Genomic DNA, 27,756 nt, shown 5'->3' with positions numbered 1-27,756 from the left:
GGGGGTTCTGGAACACTGCTCAGTCTTGGGCTAATAATTCTCCACTACTATGGCAAGATCTTTCTGAGTATTCTTCCCAATGTCCCATAAATCGTTACTTTTTTCAGACTGGCTAATGGAATCGGGCGCTGTTTTTGGCCCTATGTGAGAACCAGGCACCGATGTTTCCTCTAACACTTTGGATGGTACCCATATTCAAGGGGGGGCCCTCTGCATGTCTCTGTGGTTTTCTCTCCCTGAAATTCTCTCCTTTATGGGACTCTGGCTACAAACTCTAACTTTCCTTATCTCTGTGGATTCTCAGCATAATTTTCTTTTTTTTTTTGGTCTTTTTGCCTTTTCTAGGGCCACTTCCTCGGCATGTGGAGGTTCCCAGGCTAGGGGTCAAATCAGAGCTGTAGCCGATGGCCTACGCCAGAGCCACAGCAACGCGGGACCTGAGCCGCATCTGCAACCTACACCACAGCTCACGGCAACGTCGGTTCCTCAACCCACTGAGCAAGGCCAGGGATCAAACCTGCAACCTCATGGTTCCTAGTCGGATTCGTTAACCACTGAGCCACTGTGGGAACTCCAGCATTGTCTTTTAAACTCATTAAGTCTGCTTGGCTCCAACTCAGTTCCCCATTTCTGCACCGTCGCCTGGAAACTGTCTCAAGGCAGTAAGATGGATCAAATGTAGGAGTTGCTTTGTTACTAGTCTCTCAGGGATCGTTGTCCTTCACTACCTGATGTCCATTGTCTTAAAATCCATATCTTTTTTGGTGGGAATTCCTGGTGGCCTAGAGGTTAAGGATCCAGTATTGTCACTGCTGTGGCTTGGGTCACTGCTGCGCTGTGGGTTCGATCCCTGGCTCGGGAACTTCCACATGCCATGAGAGCCGCCAAAAATAAATTAATTAATTAATTAAAAAAAATTTTTTTTTTTTTGGAAATTGGAGGGTAAATATGGTCTTTGTTACTCCATTTTAACCAGAAGTGGAAGTGGAAATCTGGACCAAAGATTTTACATACTCAAAAAGACGAAACTCTCACATCATCAAGAAGGTCCTAGCCAGTGGTTCTCTCACGGCGTGGCATTGATTGTGGCCCAGTCTCACCCTGACCTCCCAGTTGATCAATACTGCTGTAAACCTTTTCCATCTTCCTTTCCCAATTAGGTTAATAAACAGGGAAAATGTAAGCCACAGAGGGTGAGAGAGGGTATTTTCCCCCACACCCCAAATATACAGTGTCCTTTCCAATACGAATTCTCCAATTCTCCAGTTCTATTCAGTTCTGACACTGAGTCCTGGAGTTAGATTAAGGGCTCAATATAAGCCTGCCCCCACTTCAGACACCAGCTGCAAATGGAGTGTCCAGCTACTCACATTTATGTCCAGCTGACTGCAAGTTCAGGGGTTCCCACGCGCCCCCACTGGAGTTTGATAATTTGCTAGAACTACTCACAAAACTCAGGAAAGTGCTTTCCTTACTATTACTGGTTTATGATAAAGGATAAAACTTAGGAACAGCCAAATAGAATTGACGCACAAGGCAAGGTGTAGGGAGAGGGGCACAGAGCATCCATGGACCAGGAGCGTCCTCTCTGGTCATGCCACCCTCCCAGCGCTTCGGTGGGTTCACCAACCTGGAAGCTCTCTGAATACGGAGGTTTCATTACGTGGCTATGATTGATTAAATCCCTGGCCACTGGTGGTTGGACTCAATCTCCAGCCCCTCTACCTTCCCTAGAGATCATGCGGTGGGGCTGAAAGTTCCAACACTCTAGTCACCTGCTTGGTTCTCTTGGCAATCAGCCCCCCCCCCATCCTGAAGCTGTTTAGGGGCACACACCGAGAGGAACCTCATTGTCGTAAACTCAGGTAGGATCTTCATTATGAACAACAAAAGACACTCCTATCATCAGGGCATCCAAGAGTTTTAGGAGCTCTGTGTCAGAAACCAGAGACAAAGGTCAAAATATATATATTTCTCCTCCTATTACAGATGGAGAAAGGCAGTCAAATAGACTATGAACGCACAGGTAAAGCATAAACTGAGCAAAGGCAGAGACGGAGTACTTTGTTTCATGGTGTATCTCAAACCAGGTGTCTCTCAAACCGTGGTGTATCCCAAGCCAGGGTATTTCTTGGACTAAAGAGGAATGATTAAAAAGGAAACAGCGCATGACCTATTTAGAGATGATAAGAGGAAATAAAGAAAAGGAATGGAATTAATATGCAACAGACTAATCTTTGCAAGAAAAATATTGCCACAGAGAAAATAACAATTTTGAAATAGTTACCCTAAGCAAGAAAGCTTAATAAAACAATTGTCTCTGTAACAGAATAACACAAGGAGTTCCCGTTGTGGGGCAGTGGAAAGGAATCCAACTAGTATCCATGAGGATGCAGGTTCAATCCCTGGCCTCACTCAGTGGGTTAAGGATCCAGCGTTGCCATGAGCTGTGGTGTGGGTCTCAGACTTGGTTCAGATCCTGCGTGGCTGTGGCTGTGGTGTAGGCCGGCAGCTGCAGCTCTGATTCAACCCCTAGCCTGGGAACCTCCATATGCCGCAGGTGCGGCCCTAGAAAGCAAAAAAAAAAAAAAAAAAAAAAAGAATAACACAAAGCAAATGTATAAGAGCTCATGAAACATATATTGACATAGGAAAGATATTTTCTGAGCTCTGTCAACTCACATTTTAAATGGAGGAAAGGAAGCCATGGGGATTAAGAGGGAATTTGAAAGAAGCTAGTTGCTACTAAAATCACAGTAAGCCAGAGGAATGAAATGCAAGAGTAGAGTTGTGTGTGTGTTCGTCTCCCTGGACTCTTTTCTCACTCATCCTTTTGAATTCTTTTTACCCATATGTTTGCTCTGGGTCATTGCTTCAGTACTTTAATGGTTTCAAATCAAATAATAATATTTCGTTTCATGTTTTGTTTCTCTTTCTCTTATGGATGATATTCTTTTGCCTGGCTGTCCAAAGATTCATTCGGATTTTGGATGCAAAATGGTCTTCACTGAAGTCTAATAACTTTGCTAAGATTCTCTCTTTCCTCCTAGCTTGTGGTGTGGTCTTCTAATTTTTTAAAAAGCTTTTGCTTTCTAGAAAGAAGACTGCTTTTATGTTTTAACTTATTTTACTTTATTTTATAATGATTTTTATTTTTTCCATTATAGCTGGTTTACAGTGTTCTGTCGATTTTCTACTGTACAGCAAGGTGACCCAGTCACACATACATGTATACATTCTTTTTTCTCGCGTTATCATGCTCCCTCATAAGTGACTAGATAGAGTGCCCAGTGCTATGCAGAGAAGACTGCTTTTAATCTTCAATATTCACTAACCTCTTAAAGAGCAGTTGCTGCCTATAAAATCCTTTGGTCATGCTTTATTTCCTTAAGGACTTTTTTTTTTTTTATGGCTATACCCATGGCATATGGAAGTGCCCCAGGCCAGAGATTGAATCTGAGCCTCAACGGTGACCTTTGCTGCAGCTGTGACAACACCAGATCCTTTAACCTATTGTGCCAGGCTGGGGATCAAACCTGAGCCACTGCAGGTGGAGTCTTAACCCACTGTGCTGCAGCAGGAACTCCTTAAACACTTTGCTTGCCCTTATTTTTATTATTTTTGTTATTTTTATTTATTGTCTTTTTGCCTTTTCTAGGGCTGCTCCCGCGGCATATGGAGGTTCCCAGGCTAGGGGGCCAGTGGGCGCTGTAGCCACCGGCCTACACCACAGCCACAGCAACACAGGATCCGAGCCACGTCTGTGACCTACCCCACAGCTCACAGCAATGCCAGATCCTTAACCCACCGAGCGAGGCCAGGGATCGAACCTGCAACCTCATGGTTCCTAGTCGGAACCATAACCACTGAGCCACGACGGGAACTCTGCTTGCCCTTATTTGAACAAAAGTTTGGGGGAACGCCTTTGAATGAACATTTAGATCTCAGGGAATGAGCCCTTTCCTTAGAAATACATGACATTCAATCAGATAAAATTACTGGAAAAACATCTATGGTAAAAGAATTCATGAAAATATATGTACAGTATATGATTGGCTAAAATACTTTCAGACAGTCACATAGTGTTTTATAACTAATAGAAATGGAGGGAAAAGAGGAGAGATGGTGAGAAGCAGTGTAATTTCTACAATGTTAGACTTTATAACTGCTGATTTCCTCATCTTTTATAGCTGGGAGGTTGCATTATTTGATGTGCTGTTGGGTTAGTTGTACTAGGATTTTATTGAGGATTTTTTGCATCTATATTCGTAAGAGGCATGAGTTTGTGGTTTTCTTGTGGTGTCTTTATTTGGTTTTGTCATCAGTTAATGTTAAAACAGGAGTTCCCGTCGTGGCGCAGTGGTTAACGAATCCGACTAGGAACCATGAGGTTGCGGGTTCGGTCCCTGCCCTTGCTCAGTGGGTTAACGATCCGGCGTTGCCGTGAGCTGTGGTGTAGGTTGCAGACGCGGCTCGGATCCCACGTTGCTGTGGCTCTGGCGTAGGCCGGTGGCTACAGCTCCGATTCGACCCCTAGCCTGGGAACCTCCATATGCCGCGGGAGCGGCCCAAGAAAATAGCAACAACACAACAAAAAAGACAAAAAGTTAATGTTAAAACAAGGAAGGACAAGATAATCAATAAAAATCAGATTGTTGGAGGAAAGGGAAGGGAAGAGGAAGGAACAGTAAATACACTAATTCAAGAAGTAAAATGTGCAACCATTTGTATCTCAAAATGTGAATTTAAATTAAAACTGTTAAGGTTACTGGGCAAGCATTCACAATGCCTAAGAGGAAAACGTAGTTAGATTTATGCTTAAACGTGTTGGAGTGGAAGTGTTTGCCTTTGGGAATTAATACCTTTTAAAGAATTCTTGCTCCCATTGTAATTTGCCTCTTTAAAGAAGCTGGGATAAAAAAAGATGGGAGAAGAGAGAGATGTGAAACAATACCAACACATCTTTGGCAGCTAGGAAGGTGCCAGGTGGCAGAGGGGAAGCCATGAAAAGTATTTTGATTCAAGGCACTGACAGGAATCATCACAAAATACTGTGCCTCAGAAGGTGAGCTGAGGCATGGTGCTGACAATAAGGAAGTTGTTTGAAAAGCCTGCACGATGAACTGTTAGGCCCCCGGCCCCCTTTTCTCTCTCCTCTGGATCCGGGAGACCACTCCTCCCAAAACTGCGCTGGAAACTAAAGGCTTATTGTGAGGGTACATTGTACCAAAGAAGCTCTTAACTCCAGGACGATTGTCACAGCAGTTGAGGGAGACTGTCATATTGAAAATATGGACGGAGTTCCCATTGTGGCGCAGCAGAAGTGAATCCAACTAGGAACCATGAGGTTGCGGGTTCGATCCCTGGCCTCGCTCAGTGGGTTAGGGATCTGGCGTTGCCGTGAGCTGTGGTGTAGGTCACAGACGCGGCTCGGATCCCGCGTTGCTGTGGCTCTGGTGTAGGCCAGCGGCTACAGCTCCGACTGGACCCCTAGCCTGGGAACCTCCATATGTCGCGGGATCGGCCCTAGAAAAGGCAGAAAGACAGACAAACAAACAGACAAACAAACAATCTCTTCTCATGCTCACTCCCAGGAATGCTGGCCATTGAACTCAACCCTTCTATCCCACATTGGAGACTGAGACTGTTCAATTTCTCCAAAGACAACATTGGTAAGGAAGCCTATTGATATGAAACTTGGTGGGACTTTATAGCCAGCTTGCAGCACTTTACCAGATCAATGTCCTCGGGAACTGTAGAAAGAAAACAGAGGGCTCCTGGAGAGGTAGCACCAAGAAGTCCAAAGATTAGATTTTGACTAGAAAAAAGTATTCCTAGGGGTTTTACAGTTAGTTCCATTGTAGCATCTGAAGAACTAGTGGTCAGGAAAGGAGACGCTAAGAAAAAGAAAAGGACAAAAAGACATTTCTGGGTGAGTTTCCCAAGCTGGTCTCAAGGCTGAGACAGCTAGAGTTGTCAAGGTTTTTACTGGTGGTTTCTACCCCAAACCCACAGCTGACGCCCATGCCGGAGCCTCTGGACAACACTGCCCCCTGTTGGACAACTGGCTGCTTAGCAGTGCTGCTGCTGCGGCCTCCATCCTTATCATCTCTAGCAGATTAGAACATTTCTCAAGGTTCAAAGCCTTTTTTTGCCTTTTTTTTTTTTTTTTTTTTTTTTTAGGGCTACACCCATGGAATGTGGAAGTTCCCAGGCTAGGGATCACATTGGAGCTATAGCTGCCAACCTATACCACAGCCACAGCAACGTGGGATCCAAGCCACATCTTGGACCTACACCACTGCTCATGGCATTGCCGGATCCTTAACCCATTGAGTGAGCCCAGGGATCGAACCCACGTCCTCATGGATACTAGTCAGGTTTGTTACCACTGTACTACTACAGGAACTCCTCAATGCCTTCTCGATGCCTAGGGGCTTCCTGGGGCGCTGTCCCTTTCAGGGCCTAGAGCCTTCCTTGTTTCATTGCCTTTCTGGGATTTTCATCAGGAGGGTTATAGCACTTCCACTACTGAGTTGAAATTTCAAGAGATTGTCCCTAATACTATAATACCGAAAACTCACATTTTTGTGTGTGTGTGAAAAGTAAGATAAAAGTTCCAATGATTTTAATCTGTTACTCAGTAGAAAATTGATGAAAAAAAAAAAGAGAAAGAAAATGAGTATTTTACTATTTTGTGATGCCTGTAATCATGGCTTCAGAAGTCAAGACAACTATGACAGATACATACCAGATTATGCGGAATATCCTAAGGTTGATTGTCCTTTTAGGGCATGTGAAAGGACCGCCCCATTCTGTGGGAAAATTATGCATGCTTCTGCTCAAGCAAGAAGATTGTAAAATGTAAGGAGAAGGAAGAAAACGCCATACATAACTCAAGCCAATCTTGGAAAGAGGAAAAAGGAGAAGGAGCAGCATGGGTGTCACCGACTGACATGAAGAAGGGGCCGGGCAGACATTTGCAAACAGCAAAGATGAAAAGTTGTGGGGAAACATAGAATCCCAAATGGAAAGATGAGTGTGCTGAAAGTAAAGCAGAGACTGGGTCAGGCACTTGCTAGTATGGTTCAAAAAATTGAAGGTCTGGGAGTTCCCTGGTGGCTTAGCAGTTAAGGATCTGGCATTGTCATTGCTGTAGCTCAGGTCACTGTTGGGGCCTGGGTTCGATCCCCAGCCTGGGAACTTCTGCTTGCCACAGGTGTGGCTAAAAAAAAAAATGTTCTTCTGGAGGAAAATGCTCAAAAAGATGTACCAAATGGCCTCAGATCCCCTTAATGTTCTGACACACTCGGATTCTGAGTCCGTTTCCAAGGAAAATCCAGAAAACACTGATCTATCCCAGGAAGTGACACGACCCAATCGTCAGTAATGAGAAGTTATGGCAGACTTCCAGATTTGGGGAGTCAGAGGAGCTGACACCCCACTTAGGGGCTCGGGGCTGTTGCTAAGAACATTCACATTAGCCTCGATGGGAAAGTGAATGGAAGAAATCGCTCAGAAGGCAAAGAAGAAATGCTGCAGATGATAAATGCCAAGCAAGAAAAAAGGCTTTGCCACCCTGTTCCAATCGCCCCTCTTCCTTCTCTTCCTTCTTGTAAGCAAAGAGCACACCCTCCATGTCTCCTGACAATATGTGCAATTGGGGGCATTCAGCATAAGAAAAATGTTGCTTTGCAGTCTGTGTGATACATCAAAGGAAACTTCGTAGGACCTGACCATTCTGTGAAAAATTGAGGATGTACAGGAGTCTGTTTCGACACATAAACCTAAGCATGTAATGGTAGTATCTTTCTGTTTGAAAAGCTTTTCCTTCGCTAATGACTGATCACTAAGTTGTAAGTCTTTTTTTCAGCTTTTTAGGGCCACACCCACAGCAAATGGAAGTTCCCAGGCTAGGGGATGAATCAGAGCGATAGCTGCCAGCCTACACCACAGCCACAGCCACAGCCACAGAAACGTTGGATCCAAGCTGCATCTGTGACCTACACCACAGTTCATGGCAATGCTGGATCCTTAACCCACTGACTGAGGCCAGGGATCGAACCTGCAACCTCATGGTTCCTAGTCAGATTTGTTTCAGCTCTGCCACAACAGGAACTCGTGTGTGTGTGTGTGTGTGTGTGTGTGTGTGTGTGAGTCTTATAAGACATTTCAGATTTCCAAATTGCTTCCTTTGAACCTATGCAAATATTTCACTGAAAGAAAGGGAAAAACAAGACAAGTGAATTTCAGGAAAGGAGTAGAAGAGTGCCAAAAAGGAATTATAATGACATTTACCATTTAGCTTTGCAGTGAATCATAGTAATCATGATACGGAAAACAGTAAATATTCATTTAATCAGAAATCGATCTAATATGAGAGGTGAGGGAGGCTGGCATTGTGTAAGAGTGCTAAATCCTCATCTTCTGTAACAACTCAATATTTGAAATATTAAACTTTAGAAATATAGAGTAAAAACTTGCTTATTTTCATTGTAGCCTATGCTAAGTTTTTATCATGCAATACTTTCAAAAACCAGAATTTTAACATTCAAATAGTACTGCATGACACTGTTGTATATCACCTCAATTTTTTATTTTTTAGTTTTTTTGCTTTTTGGGGGGACCACACCCATGGCATGTGGAGGTTCCCAGGCTAGGGGTCCAATCGGAGCTGCAGCTGCCAGCCTACACCACAGCCACAGCCATGCCAGATCCGAGCCTCGTCTGCGACTTACACCATGGCAACGCTGGATCCTTAACCCATTAAGCGAGATCAGGGATCGAACCCGCATCCTAATGGATACTAGTTAGATTCATTTCCACTGTGCCACAACAGGAACTCATCTCAATTTTTTAAAAAAGAAAATATACTGCAGAAAAATAAAAGAGGAAATCTAACCAATAACAATATTGAGGAATATGGATGATTTTAATTTTTCTTAGTGCTTACTTTTTCGGTGTGTTTTCTAAGTTTATAAAATATTCACGTCTCTGTTTTCACACAGAACCAATTAACTTGCCGTCTAGAAAGGTGGGACGGGGCTAGATGCACGTTTTCTCCAGTCTAGAGCTTGCTTATTCCTTTTCATATAGGATTAACCTGGACTCTGAGATTCTCCCTGCTTTCCTGAGTTTGGTCCGTGTTCTGTCTGATTCTGATTCTTTCTAGATGTCTTTATGCTACCTGGCCACTGAACAGGTTTTGAAGGACAGAAATGAGATTCTACTCTCACTTATATGTGATTCCTGAAGCCAGAACAGGACAAGTATGAGCTTTCCTCAGTGACTTTTTTTTTTTTTTAACTTCGATTCAATTTTTTTTTCATACTATTTTTTTCTTACGTTTTAGTCTAAGAAGAAGCCACCTTCCCTAGGCTCATGTTCTTGTATTTGTGGATTATAAGCATCCCACTGAGGTTGGGCTTAAACTCTGGACCTCTTAAAATCATTTTTTAGAGGAGACGTCAGCCCACTTGTCTGCCGGACGGCCCCATTACCTTCCCGTCTTAGGTCATCTAGCAAGGAGCTGGTTTAGCGGAAAATGCTGCAGACTCCCTAGCTGGTTCCAGTCTGGGTGCCTGGTGCCTGTGTGCCTGATGCTGGAGACTGGGCTGTTCCCCTTTGGCTGTTCTTCTTGCCAAAAAGGTCTCTCTGACTATATGAGCTCAAGGACTCTCAACTGCCATTTGCAAGGCACATCAGGTACGCCCTGTCTCTTCCCAACTTCCTGATAAAAATGTGACATGTCAGGGAAGGGATCCTTCTCCAGGGGGCCCAAGCAGATAGAGACCCAAAGAACATTTCTCCGAAGGTGGCTTTTGGACAGTCCGTCTCCCAAGCTCTCATTGTCCCAAAGGCAGTAAGCAAGCAGGGAGGTAGCCTGGAAGGGCAACCTCGTACATAATGGAAGCTGGATCTGGTATTGATGGGAGCAGGGATACAGTCTTGGGCTCTGGCAGATGGTTGCTGCTACTGCAAACTGATCAGCAAGAAAATAAAGGGAATCATATCACGGGTAAGGGGGGGTACCCCTCCGGTACTAATGGACAGTAATGGAGGTAGCCTCACGTTTAGATGTTTGAGTCTGGGGAGAGGGGAACTCACCATGAATGGAACCCCTTGCCTATAAATGTCCACGGTAAGTCTGCAGCCCTCCTGACTGATAACTATCCTAGAGAGCAAAGCGGGTGAGACCAAGCACATAACGGTCAGGCCCCTGAGTACGTGGTTTTAGAAAGTTTTAAACAATTACCTTAGAAGACAGACTACATGGGGAGCTGCTGACAAACCTTACCATCGCACCTTTTCCCCTCCTGATCAACCAGAGTCTTGGTCTCCATGGGCTGCTCTAACTTGCAAGGCTCTCCGAGGTAAATATGTACAAAGACACCTCCCACCAATAAAACAGTTACTACTCAGAAGCTTCTCTTGGACCCTGTGAAGCCTGGTGCTAATTCTTCTGAAGGCTGCACTGATTTTTGTACCCACGTTGTCAGGCATCAATAACCTCCTGCACTCTAGGAGTCCAGGGACCAACAGCATTCATATCCACTGGGAGCTTGCTAGAAATGCATGTTCCTTGGCCTCAGCCTGGACCTACTGAATCAGAATTGGTTTTTCTAACGAGGTCCCCGGGTGATTTACAATGCATATAAGAGTTTGGGAAGAAGTGCCCTCCACCAGTGGTCCTCAAGCAGAAGGATGCTCAGGGTTCCCTGTTATCCTCAGCCTTGTGAGGTGGAGAGGGTCCAGAGATGGCAACACATCTCTGTAAGAGGATAATGCCCTCACTGTGCCTTCCCTTTGCAGGGATCAGATGTGGAAAAGCCGGCCCTATTTTCTTCCACTGATCACCTTTAGATAGAGTCTCTTCTTTGGATATCAAGACTCTTATAAGGGAAATCTGAAGGAGTCTTGATGGTCCTATCACCACAGTCATTGTTTGGTGTTGTTATCACTAGAGTCAAAACTGGCTCTCCATTTCCTCGATGTCTTAGGCTTGACTGATACCTACCAGACTGGTATCTATCCCTTGCAGTGAAAGATCTCTGTTCCTTGTAGGAAAGGAAAGATATTTTCATTCTACCCTGTGTAAGGTTACCTTTCTACCTCAATATAAATGGTAAAAGGCCTGAGGGATAAGTATCTGTATTAGGGTTCTCCAGAGAAGCACAGCCAATAGGATTTAGAGATAGATAGGTATCTTAAGGAATTGACTCATGTGCTTATGGAGGCTGGTGAGTCTAAAATCTGTTGTTCAAATCCAAAAGCTGTCTGCTGGTGTAATTTTTTTCTTACTCAAGGGAGGTCATTCTTTTTCATTCGGGTCTTCAACTGATTAGATGAGGCCCACCACATGATGGAGCACAACGAAGTTCACCCATCTAATATTAAGTTCCTCCAAAAATACCTTCACAGAAACATCCAGAATACAGTTTGACAGTTTGACCAAATATCGGGACAGTGTGGCCTGATCATGTTAATACATAAAATCAGCCATCACAATGTCCCTTTGCCCACTGCTCTCTGTGCTCTTCTTGAGTGGTGAGTCCTCTAAACCATCCCCAGTAGACTCCCAGAGTTGTATCTTGAGCCTTGTTCCTTAGTTTTCTTTTTTTTTCTTTTTCTTTTTCTTTTTCTTTTTTTTTTTTTTTTTGTCTTTTTAGGGCTGCACCCACGGCACACAGAGGTTCCCAGGCTAGGGGTCCTATCGGAGCTGTAGCCTCCGGCCTATACCACAGCCACAGCAGCGCAGGATCTGAGCCGCGTCTGTGACCTACACCGCAGATCACGGCAACACCGGATCCTTAACCCACTGAGCTTGGCCAGGGATGAAACTGCTAGTTGGGTTCATTTACCGCTGAGCCATGATGGGAACTCTGCTCCTGAGTTTTCTATTGCAGACACATCAATTTCAGTGATACTTCAAATTCATGTGGCCCAGACATCTAATTTTATTTCCCCTCACCAGCTTCCCTCCCCAAAATTTCTTGTATTTGGGGTCACAGTTAATGGGACCCCCATCCAACGAGACATGCCAGGCAGTGAAAAAGGGTTGAAAGTAGATCTGGAGAGCAAAGGATAGTACCCAGCATAGGTGTCATTCCAAAAGCCTTGGGTTGGGCCTGCCTTTTGTTTTCTCTCATGTAAGCGCATCTGGTTTCCATCTCCTACTAGACAGAGGGTCTCAAGGGAAGAGATTGCTTCACCTGGCTTTGGATCCACCAAGCCTAGAACCTCAAAGTTTTCAATGAATTTAACTGACCATGTTCATCTTATTTTTTTTTTTTCCTGCGCCCGTGGCCTATAGAATTTCCCAGGCCAGGGATCGAACCCACACCCCAGCAGTGACTCAAGCCACAGCAGGGACAACACCAGATCCTTAACCCCTAGGCCACCAGGGAACTCTGAGGTTCACTTTTATAATCTTTCTCTCTCCTTTCCCTCACCTGGGAAGTAGGTCCTCTTTCTTGGGTGATTGGATCTTGATGACCTTGTGCTCAGCATGATCTCTCTTGGCCACAGGCACGGGGTTATTACTCGGGGACAGGATACTGAGCTCTGTCTTGAATTGAGGCGGGGACCCAGCCATCACAGCCAACTTAGGACGTCTCGCTCTTCTCCTGGGCAGCCAGGAGGACTTTCCTAGTAGATGGTCTTTTGCTGCCATCTTCTGGTGTCCTGTCACCGCAACTAAGACTCATCAGGAAATTGTAGTCACACCTCTGCTGCTGACAGTAGGGTCTAGGGAGAGTGGAAAAGGAGACTTTGTTGAAAACTAAGCAGGCACTGCTGGCCCCGGTCCCTTGCCTGTGAGAGGGCAGGAAAAGCTAGTATTTCAAGAAGCAGTAAAATAAAATTGCTCTTGCCTTTAATTCCCGAGAGCTAAATCCTGATATTATCCTATTAATACAGCTTTTATGAAAGGCCAAAATGCTAGCTACGGCCACCTCCTCACCTTTTCACTGACTTCTGTACTATGACTGCAGGCATCAACACAGCATACTTCTCTGCCGCACTTGAGTGGTGGCCCAAAGGGCAGGACCTGGCTTATGGGTTTAAGACCATCTTTATTGTGGTAAAATGTACATAACATAGATTTTACCATCTCAACTGATTTTAAGTATGCTCTTCAGAGACACTAAGTACATTCACATTGTTTTACAACAATCACCACCATCCATCTCTAGGACGTGTGCACCTTCCCAAACAGAAACTCTGTACCCATTAAACATCAACTCCTATGTCCCTCCTCCCTCCAAGCCCTGGCAACCCCCATTCTGCCTTCTGTCTCTATGAATTTGACCACTCTGGGTAGTTCATATAAGTGGAATCATACAATATTTATTCTTTTGTGGCTGGTTTTATTCACTTAGCATCATATCCTCAAAGTTCATCCCAGTTGTAGCATGTGTTAGAATTCCATCCGTTTTTGTGGCGGTATAGTATTCCATTGTAGGCATCTACACGTACAGAAAAAGAGAAGAATATAATAAACACTAACTTATATAAAAGTGCCAGAGAAAATAGGCAAATTTAAGAAATGAAACACTGCAGATATAGTTAAGTTCCTTTAATCCCCCTCTCCAATCCCACTCCCTTGCCTCCTTCCCTAACGGCAACCACTGTATTCAGTAGGTTCCAATGTGTATATATATATATACATATATATATGTATATATATGTATATATGTATATATTTTTTGTCTTTTTGCCATTTCTTGGGCCGCTCCCACGGCATATGGAGGTTCCCAGGCTAGGGGTCCAATGGGAGCTGTAGCCACCAGCCTACACCAGAGCCACAGCAACGCGGGATCCGAGCCACATCTGCGACCTACACCACAGCTCACGGCAACGCCAGATCCTTCACCCACTGAGCAAGGCCAGGGATCGAACCCACAACCTCATGGTTCCTAGTCAGATTCATTAACCACTGAGCCGCGACGAGAACTCCAGGTTCCAATGTATATTTTTATACTTTATTACATATTTAGTTTTTCCGAAACAATATATCATACTGTGCTGTCGTTTGTACATAGGTAGTACACTGTAGTGTCATTCTGAAGTTTGCTTCTTTCCCTCCATTTTTAAAATTAATAGTTGATTTACAATGTCATATCAATTTCTACTAAACAGCAAAGTGGCTCAGTCTTACCTATGTTCTTTTTTTTTATATTGTTTTCCATGTAATTCCCTGTGCTATACAGTAGGACCTTGTTGTCTCTCCTTTCTAAATGTAATAGTTCGGCATCGACTAACCCCAAGTTCCCAGTCCATGCCTCTCTCTCTCCCCCTCCCCCTCGGCAACCACAAGTCTGTTCTTCACATCTGTGTCACTCCGCTGTTTTTTAAGATTCGTCCATGTTGGAGTTCCCATCGTGGCTCAGTGGTTAACAAACCCGACTAGGAACCATGAGGTTGCGGGTTTGATCCCTGGCCTTGCTCAGTGGGTTAAGGATCCGGCATGGCTCTGAGCTGTGGTGTAGGTCGCAGACATGGCTCGGATCTGGCGTTGCTGTGGCTGTGGCTGTGGTGTAGGCCAGCGGCTACATCTCTAATTCAACCCCTAGCCTGGGAAACTCCATATGCTGTGGGTACGGCCCTAGAAAAGACAAGACCAAAAAAAAAAAAAAAAAAAAAAAGAAAAAGGCAAAAAAAGAGAGATTTATCCATGTCAATACATGCAGCCCTTGTTTATTCAGCTTTACTGCTTTAAGCTATTTAACCATATTGCAAACTAGCCATCTTCTTATTGCTAAACATTTAGGACATTTCCTTTTTTGTTGTTCCCGTTACAAATAATGCTGCCATGAACATCCTTGTAACACATTTCCTTGAGCACAGACAGTTCCTTAGGTCTAGAATATATATCCCGAGTTAGACTGCTGAGCTGCCGGCCGTGCACATCTTCCCTTTCAGTAGATACTGCTAAATTGCCATGGGTACAGCAAGACAGCACTTTGAATTTGGATGGCAGTATGTGAGAGTTCCTTTTTTTTTTTTTTTTTTTTTCATAATCTTGCCAGCAATGGGGTATCAGACTTTTCAATATTTGACAATCTGTTGGGTATAAAACAGTATCACATTGTTTTCATTTCCTTGATTTCTAGGGAAGATAAGCATTTTTTTTCCCTATGTTTATTAGCCATTTGCGGTTTCCATGCTATAAAAATCCGAGGACTGGTTTATATTTTAGAGGGTTCTAAAATGTAGCAGCCAGCTAAGATCTTGGGTTGGGCGTTGACAGTTTGCTTCCCAAAGCATTAAATTCCATGTTTCAGGGCTTGCTGCCACCAGATGCCAGCACTGTACCACTGTCTTAAAGCCTGCTTTGCCAGGAAGGGGTTTGGGATAGGATTTAAGATGGTGGGTCTTAATCACTTTAGGTAATACAGTACAACCATGGGCTCCAGGAATTTATGTAAATAATTTGTAAAAATTAAGGCATACTTAAGCAAATGCTATTCTTCTTCTTCTTCTTTTTTTTTTTTTTTTTTTTTTTTGCACTTTAGAACAAAATTTCAAAGTGAGTTAAGCTCTGAGTCTAAGTATTTAGGTAGGAGTTCCCACGGTGGCTCAGCAGAAACGAATCTTGACTAGCATCCATGAGGACGCAGGTTCGATTCCTGGCCTTGCTCAGTGGGTTAAGGATCAGCATTGCCATGAGCTGTGGTGTAGGTCTCAGATGCGGCTCAGATCTGGCATTGCTGTGGCTGTGGCTGCTGTAGGCTGGCAGCTACAGCTCCGAGTAGACCCCTAGCCTGGGAACCTCCATAAGCCGTGAAATAAATAAATACATAAATAAATATTTAATTAAATATCAGATTTCTGATTTCGACTATGCCTATCTCAAAGTTAGATGATAATAAAATGTTGAAAGCAAACATCTTTAAGTGGTCATGTGCCAGGAACTGTGCTAAGAATTTTTCATATATTGCCATGTACTTCTTTTTTCCTTTTTTTTTTTTTTTTGGATGCACCAGTGACATGTGGAAATTCCCAGGTCAGAGATCAACCTGTGCCACAGTAGTGAACCCCAGCTGCTGCAGTGACAATGCCAGATCCTTAACCCTGCTGTGCTACGGGGAATTTCCTTGCCACATAATTCTTACTGCAGCTGAGTGAAGTAGGCACCCTTAGCTCATCTATCGAATAGGGAGAACTGAGACCTAAAGGGGTCCGGTAAATTGCTCATCAGCACACAGCTAGTTAAAAGTCACATCCATGTCTTTCAACACAGGCAGACCTGTCCCAGAGTTTATATTTCCCACGATTATGCCACTCTGGCTCTCAACATATGTGATTCTGCAATCAACCCATATCTCAACCCCCTAGGCACTTTGTGCTCGGGGATAAGAATAAACTTGAACTAACATGGGAGAATCCTTTCTAAAACTGTCTCCTGGCAGTGGAGACACATCTGCTTATTTCTGAGGTCAGCGGTTTCTTCTAGTAACCAGCCTTTAAAAAACAAAACAAGACAAAACAAAAAAAACAACTTCCCCTTTTCAAAATCCATTTCCAAAATAACGACCCAAATTTTCTTTCACTCTGCCTCTTTGCAGACTTTCTCTGAATTTTACTGCATCCAAGAAGAAAACACTTATTTGCTAATGCTGCATGTATCAACGTAGTTTCCAGCAATTCTGTCCCCCACCAGCCCCCCCGAAGACTTCTTCTATTCTCTCACTGGAGCTGCAGGCCCAGTTTAATCTTTGCTGTTAGTTTTCACTAGGGATTGGGCTTCCTTTAAAGGCTTTGTGGAGCTATGTGGAGGAGGAAAAAGAGTTTTCCCTCTACCCTTCTGAGTTCTTGGCTGAGACCCTTTTAATAAAAGACAGATTAACGAGAAAAACAAGCAGAAGCGTAATGACATATATACAAGGGAGAGATTCAGAGAAAAATGAGTGACTCTGTGAGGTGGCTTAGATTTCAGGCTTAAATGCCGTCTTGACTAAAGATAAAAGGAAAGAGAGGGCTGAAGGGGAGGCCACTTATGGGAGGTGACCAGGAAAAGCACAGTAATCACAAGCCTAAGGTGGTTCTGCAGATTTAGGTCCTTGCCACTGATAAGATTCTCTCATAATTTAGAGTCATTCTTCTCTTCCTGGTACAGAGAGGGAGACCCCCCCCCCCCTCAGAAGTGGCTGCTTCCCTTATAAAGGTAAATGTCTCCTATAAGTGAGTAACTTCTTTTTTTATATAATGGTTTTTATTTTTTCCATCATAGCTGGTTTACAGTGTTTCGTCAATTTTCTACTGTACAGCAAGGTGACCCAGTCACACATACATATATACCTTCTTTTTCTCACATTATCATGCTCCATCAGAAGTGACTAGACAGAGTTCCCAGTGCTATACAACAGGATTCCATTGCTTCTCCATTCCAAAGGCAATAGTTTGCATCTATTAACCCCAGACTGCCGATCCATCCCACTCTCTCCCCCTCCCTCTTGGCAACCACAAGTCTATTCTCCATGTCCATGAGTTTCTTTTCAGTGGAAAGATTCATTTGTGCCATATAATTAGATTCCAGATATAAGTGATATCATATGGTATTTGTCTTTCGCTTTCTGACTTCACTTAGTATGAGAGTTCAATCCATGTTGCTGCAAATGGCGTTATTTTGTTCTTGTTTATGGCTGAGTAGTATTCCATTGTTTATCTATACCACATCTTTTTAATCCATTCATCTGTCGATGGACATTTGGGTTGTTTCCATGTCTTGGCCATTGTGAATAATGCTGCAATGAACATGTGGGTGAAAGTTTTATCTGGATATATGCCCAAGAGTGGGATTGCTGGGTCCTATGATAGTTCTATGTATAGTTTTCTAAGGTACCTCCATACTGTTTTCCATAGCTTACATTCCCACCAGCAGTGCAGGAGGGTTCCCTTTTCTCCACACCCTCTCCAGCATGTGTTATTTCTGTACTTTTTAATGATGGTCATTCTCATTGGTGTGACGTGGCAAACGAGTAACTTCTACTCAGTTTTCAGAGCTTCTCCTTTGCCTGCGGTTTCTCAAAATAATCAGTTCAAATTAATCTTTTTGCCGTGGAGGCATATTTTGGGCTGGCCTATTCTGCTCCCCTTCTGTTGTATCTTTGACAATTCGGTAATCCTACTTCTCATAGCAGAATTGAAATTTGGCATTCCAGAGCCCTCTTGGGCATTGCTGCACATGTTCTGGGCTCCACCTCTTGTGCCAGCTACTGCTGTAGCAACTAGTCCCGACCAGGCTTCAGGGGCCAACATGGCCTTGGGCCCACAATGAATTGGAAGTGATGTTGCTCCTTTCAGGCTCCCCACTTTCCAGATACAGGGTTGGACTGAACTTCCTATCCCTTTGTGGTTAGATGGGACCATGGGACCCATTTTGGGTAACGAACCGTGAGCTCTTATTTATGTGAAACCCACTAGAGCTTATTCTTCTACCACAGCTATCAGAATGCTCCAGATGGTGGCTGCTGTCTTGGGTTGGGTCTTAAACTTAAGGGCAAAATAGAATAGAACCATAGAAGCCAATGCATGAAGATGATGTAACGTGATCAAGAAATGAATCTTTGCGATACAGGCTGTTGAAATCCTGATAGACGAGGAGGTATGTTTCTTGGATCCCCCCCCTCCATAAAAATCTTGCCCATCGGTTGTGAAGCTGGCTAGTTGACAGCCTCCAGCTGCAGCACCTTTGAGATCCATTGCAGCCTTTGAGCCAAGGCCATGCTGTTCCCATGCTGGTCTCAGCCCCTAGATGCTGACCGAGCATGATCGGAATAATTTAGGGCCTGGCTGTTTCGGCCCAGGGTGGGACTCGCTAATGGACAGTCTTTGCTTCCCTGCTCTCCATTGTGTTGACCAGATTTATCCCAGCCCCAACCGAATTCCGAGGCTCTGCCTGCTGGATTCGCCTTCCTTCCTTCTTTCCTTTCAAAGGAGTCTGATTGATATCACGGTCTGAAGTCTTTCTGTGCCTAAACCTGCCTTCTCTCCATTTATCTTTCCCGGGCATGACTCCGCCACACACGTGTGACACTCTTAACTCATTCTCAGCGTCTGCTTACCAGAGGACCCGGACTAATACCATTCCGCTGTGGTAGCACGTGATGTGTCTTGTGTACCCGGTGAGTAGGACACATGTACTGTAGCGGGAGGATAAAGAGAGGAAACTGCGGGAGATGAGCAGGGATGGAATGACATTCTTCAGGGGTAACTGGCAGCTGCATGGAAACCCTCAGCGTCTGAAACTAGCAGAGCAGTTGAGGAAGCCTAAAGCTACTGACGAGATAGTTGCTGTGTCCCTGGGACATTTGCCCCAGTCCTAATGCCTCTACCCCCCACCCCCCGCCTTTATTTGAAGAGGACTGGCTCCAGATTTTTTTTTTTCTTTCTTTCTGTTTCTTCCTTCTTACGGCTGCACCCATGGCCTATGGAGGGTCCCAGGCGAGGGGTCACATAGGAGCTGCAGCTGCGGGCCTACACCACAGCCGCAGCAACACCAGATCCGAGCCGCATCTGCGACCTCCACCACAGCTCACGGCCACACCAGATCCTTAACCCACTTAGCGAGGCCAAGGGATCAAACCCACATGCTCATGGATACTGGTTGGGTTCTTAACCGGCTGAGCCACAATAGCCACTCCCAGATTTCCTTTTCAAGGTCAAACCCAACCTCTGTCCCTTTAATGATCACATGTAAGCCCCATCTGTGGACCGTAACATGTAGGAGTCCCCCTCTTTCCCTTCACCCGAAGTAAGAAGGAGGATAGTGTTCGCAGTTACAACAGAAAATCGACTCATGAGGATAAAGGAGAAGAGCTCCCGCCCCACAAGGTTCCTATTTAGAAAAATATACTTTGGACATATAATGTTCCTGAATAATGAGAAGAATCATTTGTTGCCTCCACTCCTGAATGGCTGTCATTTCCCTGGGAATGAGAGCACAAAATAGGTCAAAAGGACAGAATCTGCACAGCTCCTGCACATGGTGATAAAAATAATATGCTTTGGGTTTTTATAATCATCTTAGGTAGCTACTGACTCATTAAGTATGATCTGCCCTACGGGTTGTCCTTCCTGACACTGAACCAGAAGTTATGGCCCCACGCTTAAGTGTTCCACAATTACCTTCCTCAGGATGTTAATTATCCACTTGGATTTCTCTCCTGGATGACTCAGTGGGCTCTAATAGCCCTGACAGTAAATACCCATGGCAGGGCTGTGAAACACCCCATCTCCATAAAGAGGGCCTGATCACTAAGACAGAAATGGCCTCATAAATACCGGTGCCTGACGGGCCTCAGGGAGGCACTCCCTCCAGCGGGGAGAAGCCATTTGGTATATTCAGCACAATCTGCTTTAGAGAACTAGAATTACATCGCCCCACCGCAGCTGACTTCTGTGTAGGAAGATGTGTCTTGCGAAAGGACGATTTTCCCTGAAATCCCACTTCTCTTTCTAGGGCTGCACCTGCAGCCTATGGAGGTTCCCAGGCTAGGGGTCGAATCGGAGCTGTAGCTGCCAGGCCTACACCACAGCCACAGCAACGCTGGATCCGAGCCGCGTCTGCGACCTACACCACAGCTCACGGCAACGCCGGATCCTTCGCCCACTGAGCGAGGCCAGGGATCAAACCCGCAACCTCATGGTTCCTAATTGGATTCGTTAACCACTGAGCCACGACGGGAACTCCGAAATTCCACTTCCCTTGCTCATTCGTTCCCTCGTGTTCCACCTGGGGTCTTCCGGAAGCAGAAGCTGGGGTGGTATTCCAAGAGCAAAATGGTTGACTGGAGGATAAACGCCTGCGGAAGGCAAGACGGAGGAAGCAGGATGGGGCAGGCGAAGCCTTCAGGCCATGATGCTGAGCTGGGTCTCAAAGAAAAAGATGGAGAAGCAGGACTAGAAAGATGAGCTTCAGTCTGTGCTGCGTAGTTGAGGCAGCCTTGGCCAACCCAGGGGGGAGGCCTGGAGCAAAGGGAGCTCATTGCAGGGCTCCCACACTGGATGGAAATGACCTCTGCCAGGTCCGTCAGCAGCTGGGGCTTCCCAGGCAATCTAGACTCCAAAGAGGGAAACTGTCGGTTAACCGCAGTTCTCACAGCTGAACGATAAACACTTTCTCAGAGTGAGATCTTCCATGGTTGTCATCTTTTCGTGCGTGCAAGATGGATCCATTTTAGGGTTACCCTCGGGGAATTCATAAAAGCAAAAGTAATGACGGGGTGTTAAGTATGACCTCGCAGAATGGTACATTGCCAGGGACAAGGATGAATGGCATTTGGACCAAGCCAAGTGCCTTGGGATCATCTGTGGCTCTGCCAACTATAAGTTCGGTAACCTCTGGCAAGTCACTTTCTAACTTCTCCGAGCCTTGGATTCCTATTATATGAAATGGGAATATCTGCCTTGTAAGATAACTGTGAAGGGGAAAATTAAGTTTTAGAAACTTTCTCTGTAAAGCATCTGACATAATTTTTTAGTGCATCCTCTTTCTCCTTTCTAGGTGAAGGGTGACCTTTAAATTAAGCTCAATTAGCCCGATTAAGACCATTTGGGGAGCTGGAGGTTCGAGAAGAGACATGCCTGATTATTTCAGGATTATTAAAATAAGATATTATTCATCCATATTTACATGTTGGGTTTCTTTCACTTGCAGCCCCAAATTAGCTAAGGTAAAAGAGGAATTTATTGACTTGGGTAAGCCTCTGGAAAAAGACCAGAGATCCCAAGGGATTCAGAAACAGTGGGCACCAGGGGTTGAAATGCCACTGGACCCTCACTCTTCGCCTTCCTTCCTCTGCTTTTGTTTGTTTGTTTCAGCTTTATTCCCTCAGGCTATCATTTCCCCAAGGCAAAAAAATCAAGACTCATATTTCTCTGTTGGTGAAGCTAAGAAAATGTCTGTAAGTGAATCATGGAACTGCCAGCGAATTGCATTTCTTTAATTCCAATTCAGAAAGTTTTGTGAAGGGCAGTCCACACCCAAATCAGAGAGGGTGAGGGGAGGTAAAGCAGTTTATCAAGAGTATGGTTTACCCCAAACCTCTTCCTTTAAGGTCAGCACTCCACCCTAGAGAGTTCTGCTGTGCCAGATTGAAGCAGGCGTAGATTTGGTGTCATCAACTCTTTTATCCTTTTTCCATTCTAACGTGTAGCAATGATCTGTAGAGTTTATGTTGGGGTACAGTTGGACTAGAAGAAGATGTGATCAAGAGCGGTCATTTTTGGAGTTCCCATTGTGGTGCAGCAGAAACGAATTCGACTAGGGACCATGAGGTTGCAGGTTCAGTCCCTGGCCTCACTCAGTGGGTTAAGGATCCTGCGTTGCTGTGGCTGTGGTGTAGGCCGGCAGCTCTAGCTCTGATTCGACCCCTAGCCGCAGGTGCGGCCCTAAAAAGCAACAACAACAACAAAAAGCAGTCATTTTTTGAGTTCCTGCTGTGGCACAGCTGGTTAAGGATCTGGCATTGCTGCAGCTGTGGCGTAGGTTGCAACTGTGCTTTGGGTTGAATCCCTGGACCGGGAACCTCCATATGCTGCGGGTGTGGCCAAAAAAAGAAAAACAAAGAAAAGAAAAGGAAAAAAAAGAATGATCATTTTGTCTTAAAAAAAAAAGAAAAAGAAAAATTTTCCTTAATTCCTTCTATACTTTTTTTTTTCTCCCACAATTTTTATCCTATTTTAATAGAAAGGATGAGGCACCATTAGCTGGTGGTGTCTTCGGCTGAGTTACCCCAGAAGAATCCCTGAGGCAAGGATATGAGTAGAAATACTTTGTTGGGGAAGCGATCCCAAGTAGTTCCAGGTAGGAGAGTAGAGAAGTAAGATGGAAATGGAATGGGAGCCAGGGAAATGCGCATGAATGTGTAGGTGACTGACCTGTGAGCACCTGAAGCTCCGTTCTTCAGGGAACCTCTGGAAGCTGGTGCTTTACATTTAGGCGCAAGGAGCCTGGAGTGTTCGTCCAGCAGACCGTCGGTCACCGAAGCAGGGCTCTCTCTGGGGCTGTTGACTCCCTGCTGCTTCCGGCCCGGCCCTGCATGCTGAATGAGTGGGCTCCGGCAGCCAGAAAAGCCCTCAGGCACAGTTACTGGTGCCTGTTGGGTCGGCATGCCCTAGAATAGGGGGGACTCTAGTAATTATTCGTTGCTGTATAACAAACTGCCCCCACGTTTTGTGAGATAATAAAGGCTTCTGTTTCTATGCCATTGTTTCTGTGGATCAGGAAATCAGCTGAATGGGTGGTTCTGGCTTAAGGTTTCTCATGAAGTTGGATTCAAGGGTTTAGCCCGCCTCCAGTCATGGAGAGGTTGCCGGGGGCTGGAGGATCTGCTTCCAAGATACCTTACATGCATGACTGTTGGCAGGAAGCCTCATGTCATCGCCACATAGGTCCCTCCTTAGGGCTCCTTGGGAATCCTCAAGACATAGCAACTGCCTCTTCAAGGAGAGTGACCCAAGAGAGAGCAAGAAGGAAGCAACCATGCCTTTTATGGCCTGGTCTTGGCAGTCACACACCATCATCTATTTTTGCCATATCCTATTGTCATCAGAAGCAAATCAGTTAATGCTGACCCACACTCAAGAGGAGGGCTATCGATTTCTACCTTTTGAAAGGAGGTATGTCAAAGAATCTGTGAACTTATTTCAAAACCAGTTTGGCGGAGTTCCCGTTGTGGCTCAGTGGTTAACGAATCCGATTAGGAACCATGAGGTTGCAGGTTCGATCCCTGGCCTTGCTCAGTGGGTTAACGATCCGGCATGGCCGTGAGTTGGTTGCAGACGCTGCTCGGATCTGGCATTGTTGTGGCTGTGGCGTAGGCCGGTGGCTGCAGCTCCAATCGGACCCCTAGCCTGGGAACCTCCATATACCGCGGGTGCGGCCTTTAAAAAAAAAGGCAAAAGACAAAAAAAACCAAAAACGAAAACAGTTTGGGGCTGGTAGATGCAAACAATTACATTTAGAATGGATAAGCAATGATGTCCTACTATACGTCGCAGGGAAATATATCCAATCTCCTGGGATAGAACATGATAGAAAATAGTATGAGAAAAGGAGTGTGTGTGTGTGTGTGTGTGTGTGTGAGAGAGAGAGAGAGAGAGAGAGAGAGAGAGAGAGAGAGAGAGAGAGAGACTGGGTCACTATGCTGTATAGCAGAAATTTGGCAAACACTGTAGATCAACTATACTTTAATAAAAATTTTAAAAAATTTAAAGAACTAAAAAAAAGAAACCCACCACAGCGCACATGAGAGCATATGAGCTGGACACAGCAGCATCTGCCAAGGGTCGGTCTATATCCTGTTTCCTCCCTGTCGCCAATCTGGGTTCTTATAGTTCCTGGCAGAAGGCACTGAGGCTCAATTAACCTGTGAGTTGCTCTTGAACACTTGCCTCATCCCTCCCCACACACTCTCTCCTCTTCTTCACCTTCTGTCCTCCCCACCCCCCCAAAAAGTCAGCGGTTACTTTTTACCACTAGACTGATGCATCTCAGACAGCGTACCCCTCCTGTCAGAATCCCTATATTGTACTACTCCAGAGGTAGCATCCCATTATAAAGACTGTGATCCTGAGTACCTCGATGGCACACCAAGCCTCAGTACCCTTTGCCAAGACCTCTAAATGTGTATACGTAGTCTACCTGGAGATTGGTTCTTTAACCCAAAGGATGCCTGTCTGCACATGAATTCCTTGTTGTGCTAATAACAACTCTATTTTATTTATTTTATTTTTTTTGTCTTTTTCTTCCCCCTAAAAAAAACCCATGCCTTGCTGGCAAGATTCCCAGGAGCTGCCATGGTTCTATGAGTAGGGCATAGGGAGGCAACCGTCTGGGTGATGGTACTTAGGGGACACGACGTGACTCTGCCTGCCCCCACTCATCTTCCATCTCTCGCACGTGACTCTTCTAAAACATCATTGTTAGACCATTTGGTTAAGGCAATATTCTTAGGTGTTCCCTTTAAAAAATTCATAAAACTTGTGTTCAGTGTAACAGGATAAGCAGCTAACGTCCGCTATCATCAAGCAGCTGCTATCAAGCTACTGCACCCCACCTTGCAGAGAAAAGTTCTGAAGGGAGGGATAAAAAACAATTCCTTCTTTATATGGAGGAGAGGGGTAGGGGAAGGAGGGAGACCAGTGGTTCTCAGAGTGTGGTCCCTGGACTAGCACCATCAGCCTTGAGAATGAGTTAGAAATGCAAATGCTCAGTCCCCACCCTACTGATTCAGAAACCCTGGGACTGGGGTTTAGCAGTCTGTGTTTCAGCAAGTCCTCCAGATGATTCTAATGCATGTTAAAGCTTGAGAACCACTGATATTTTATTTTTTGTCTTTTTTGTCTTTTTAGGGCCGCACCCGCAGCATGTGGAGGTTCCCAGGCTAGGGGTCTAATTGGAGCTGCAGCCACCGGCCTACACCACAGCTCATGGCAACACCGGATCCTTAACCCACTGAGCGAGGTCAGGGATCAAACCCTCAACCTCATGGTTCCTAGTCGGATTCATTAACCACTGAGCCATGACAGGAACTCCCGGAGAAGCACCGATAAAAACAGACACATGCGTATATATGCACACAAAACCCAAGCGTGGATATCAACTCTGATCACTGTTTTTTCCCTCTTACTGCCGAGTTAGATTTAGCTTCACAAGTCAGGACAGTGCTCCAGATGCCCACTATTGATTAATCAGGAGTGTCTGTCCGGGGCCGTGAGATGGGGAAGGGCATGGAGGTTGCACGCGCCAGTTACAAGCGCACACCCGGTTGGGCATAATGGATCTCAGGCAGAACAAAGGCCTCAGGAAAATAAATATGTGAGATGTTAACACACCATTTTTTTCTCTTAGCCAGAGCTCCTGACACTTTCATCTGCATGCGAATCCCCTGGAGCTTTGATTAATATCCAGATTCCCAATCAGTCGGCCTAGGGTGGGTCCCCACTGCTGTATTTCTTACCAGCTCCTTGATGCTGTGGATGCTGCTGGTCCTCAGATCTCAACTTTAGTACGAAGCCGCTAATCTTTTTTCACTTTATTTTTGTGATTCCCTGCCAAAATATCATTTTCAGCAGAAATAAAATATTACACCATTTTACAAAGAAAAATGCTGAGCAAAACGATACCTGGTAAAAACACCCCGAAGGGCAATGAATCGCGGGGTCCGAGTGCACGTTCTCTGCAGTGCTCAGAAACTGCTGCCGTGCCCCTGTGCTGGCAGCCCTGCACTGCGGTTCTGCGCAAAACCCCTGGAACCTTCCTGCCTTTATTTCCGGTTTGTTCTATCACATCGTTTCCTGCTTTTGGTTCAGTGCCATGTGGGGGCCAAGTGGTAAACAGCGTTGACGATCGCGGTCCTTCCCTTCTCTCCTCTTTCTCTTAAATAAAATCTCCCTGCTGTCAATTACTGAGTGCTTCTAGGCAGGATTAGGAATGTCACTAAAATCAGGTCAGCAAGCCTTTGGACTCTGTTCAACTTGGGATTCCCTAGTCTTAGAGCCGTAATAGTAAAACGAAAGTCTCATCATCTGCTCTTCTCCAACTATCCTTTTCCTCCATATGTTCTTTGCCTGGGTGACTTAAATCATTATCCTGGGTCTTTTGCCCCCAAAATGCTCAGTTGCCGCCGCTGAGGATGGCCAGATGCAGCAGTGGCAACAAAAATCCTCTCTGCGACAAGAAACAAACCAAATCTTTCTGTTACCCTTCTTCCCCTAAAATTCCAATGCGTGAGTGTATGATAGACCACATTTGTTGTTCTTTCTCTTTCTCTCTCTTCCTCCATCCCTCTCCCGCTCCTTCCTCTCCCCTGCCCCCCTACGTTCCCCGGGTCCTTTTACCTCCTTCCCCACTCTCTTGGCCTCCTTCTCGGCCTCCCCATTCTCTCCCTGTCCCCCTTTCTGGCTGCCCCCCCCTCCCCTCCTCTCTCTTGCCTTCCGCCACCGTCATTGTCCCCGGGGCTGTGGAGCTGTTGTCCAAGCCTCTCTGCCAATGAGTGTGCTCATCTCGGAGGTCGATGCCACAGTCTGTCACTGTGGAGTGCCCTGATCCTGAGCTCAGCAAAGCCTGAAAGGGGCGTTTCAGGCTCCCAGCTTCGTAGCCACTCTTCTAATGAATGCCTCAAATGTTTGTTTTAAATTAATGAAGTGTTATTAACCAACGAGCTGAAGTCCCGGATGTGCCACCACAACATAGAGTTTGCATTAATGGGGAACACACATGATATGTTTAAGGTCGCAGCACGTCAATTGCCTTGCATTTGAAGGGTCTGGGTAATGAGGTGGGACGGGCAGCATCTGCCATTTCTGTGTACAGCTCGCCTCCCATGATGTGAGGCCAAGTGGCTCTGTCCAAGTCAGGGCTGCAGATGTTAGCCTCACACTCACCTCCCGGAACGTCTCCTGGACGTGATGAAAGTGTGGGCGGCAGCTTCCTTGGCAGACAAATAGCTTGGCCCCCTGGGACGGCGCGGGCGTGCGTGTTGACATCATCCCAGCCCATCCAAACACGTCTGCCAGGTCCAGGGCTCCGAAGCCACTGGATGATATTTTAGCAGTACCGTGCGGGAGAAAGAAACGGAAGAGCCGTCTGAAACCCTCAGGCCTTGCCTTCCTACAGCATCCTTGTCGGGCGTAACCCTCCCTAAGGTAGAAGCTCCCTCCTCCCTCCCCCGTCCTGGCTGTGCTTTCCCCTCCTGAGTGGCCTAGAAGCACAGCCCGGCACTCTTCCGATTCCACGAGGCTTCAGAG

General features: G+C 45.5%; 1 protein-coding gene and 1 long non-coding RNA gene across 8 annotated transcripts in view; one reads left to right on the top strand and one right to left on the bottom strand.

Moving 5' to 3' along the window:
• Positions 1-27,035, bottom strand: part of LOC146394565 (uncharacterized) — a 29,771-nt gene extending 2,736 nt beyond the window's left edge. The window contains exons 1-5 of one of the 7 annotated variants that reach the window (XR_014835305.1): positions 26,941-27,035; positions 25,968-26,058; positions 22,885-23,120; positions 13,343-13,466; positions 12,453-12,747 (exon numbers count right to left, since the gene is read on the bottom strand). Coding sequence is in view for 4 of the 7 variants with exons in the window: in XM_085007844.1 (XP_084863970.1) it covers positions 20,715-21,060; positions 22,885-23,117 (579 nt within the window). In the remaining 3 variants the exon portion in view is untranslated. Of the gene's footprint in view, positions 1-12,452; positions 12,748-13,342; positions 13,467-17,196; positions 21,061-22,884; positions 23,121-25,967; positions 26,059-26,133 lie in introns of those variants that run through there. The other 6 variants (XR_014835306.1, XR_014835307.1, XM_085007844.1 and 3 more) reach the window with 6 other exon arrangements.
• LOC146394564 (uncharacterized) overlaps positions 1-27,756 on the top strand; it is a 504,529-nt gene that overhangs the window by 23,055 nt on the left and 453,718 nt on the right. The window lies entirely within an intron of this gene.

This window comes from Sus scrofa, chromosome X (genome assembly GCF_054392235.1).
Source record: "Sus scrofa isolate SSC_HxYL_T2T_F1_AM1 chromosome X, Sscrofa_HxYL_maternal_Yorkshire_Landrace_v2.0, whole genome shotgun sequence".
Lineage (NCBI taxonomy): Eukaryota > Metazoa > Chordata > Mammalia > Artiodactyla > Suidae > Sus > Sus scrofa.
The sequence above is the reverse complement of the archived record's forward strand: the minus strand, read 5'-3'. Positions and strand labels throughout refer to the sequence as shown.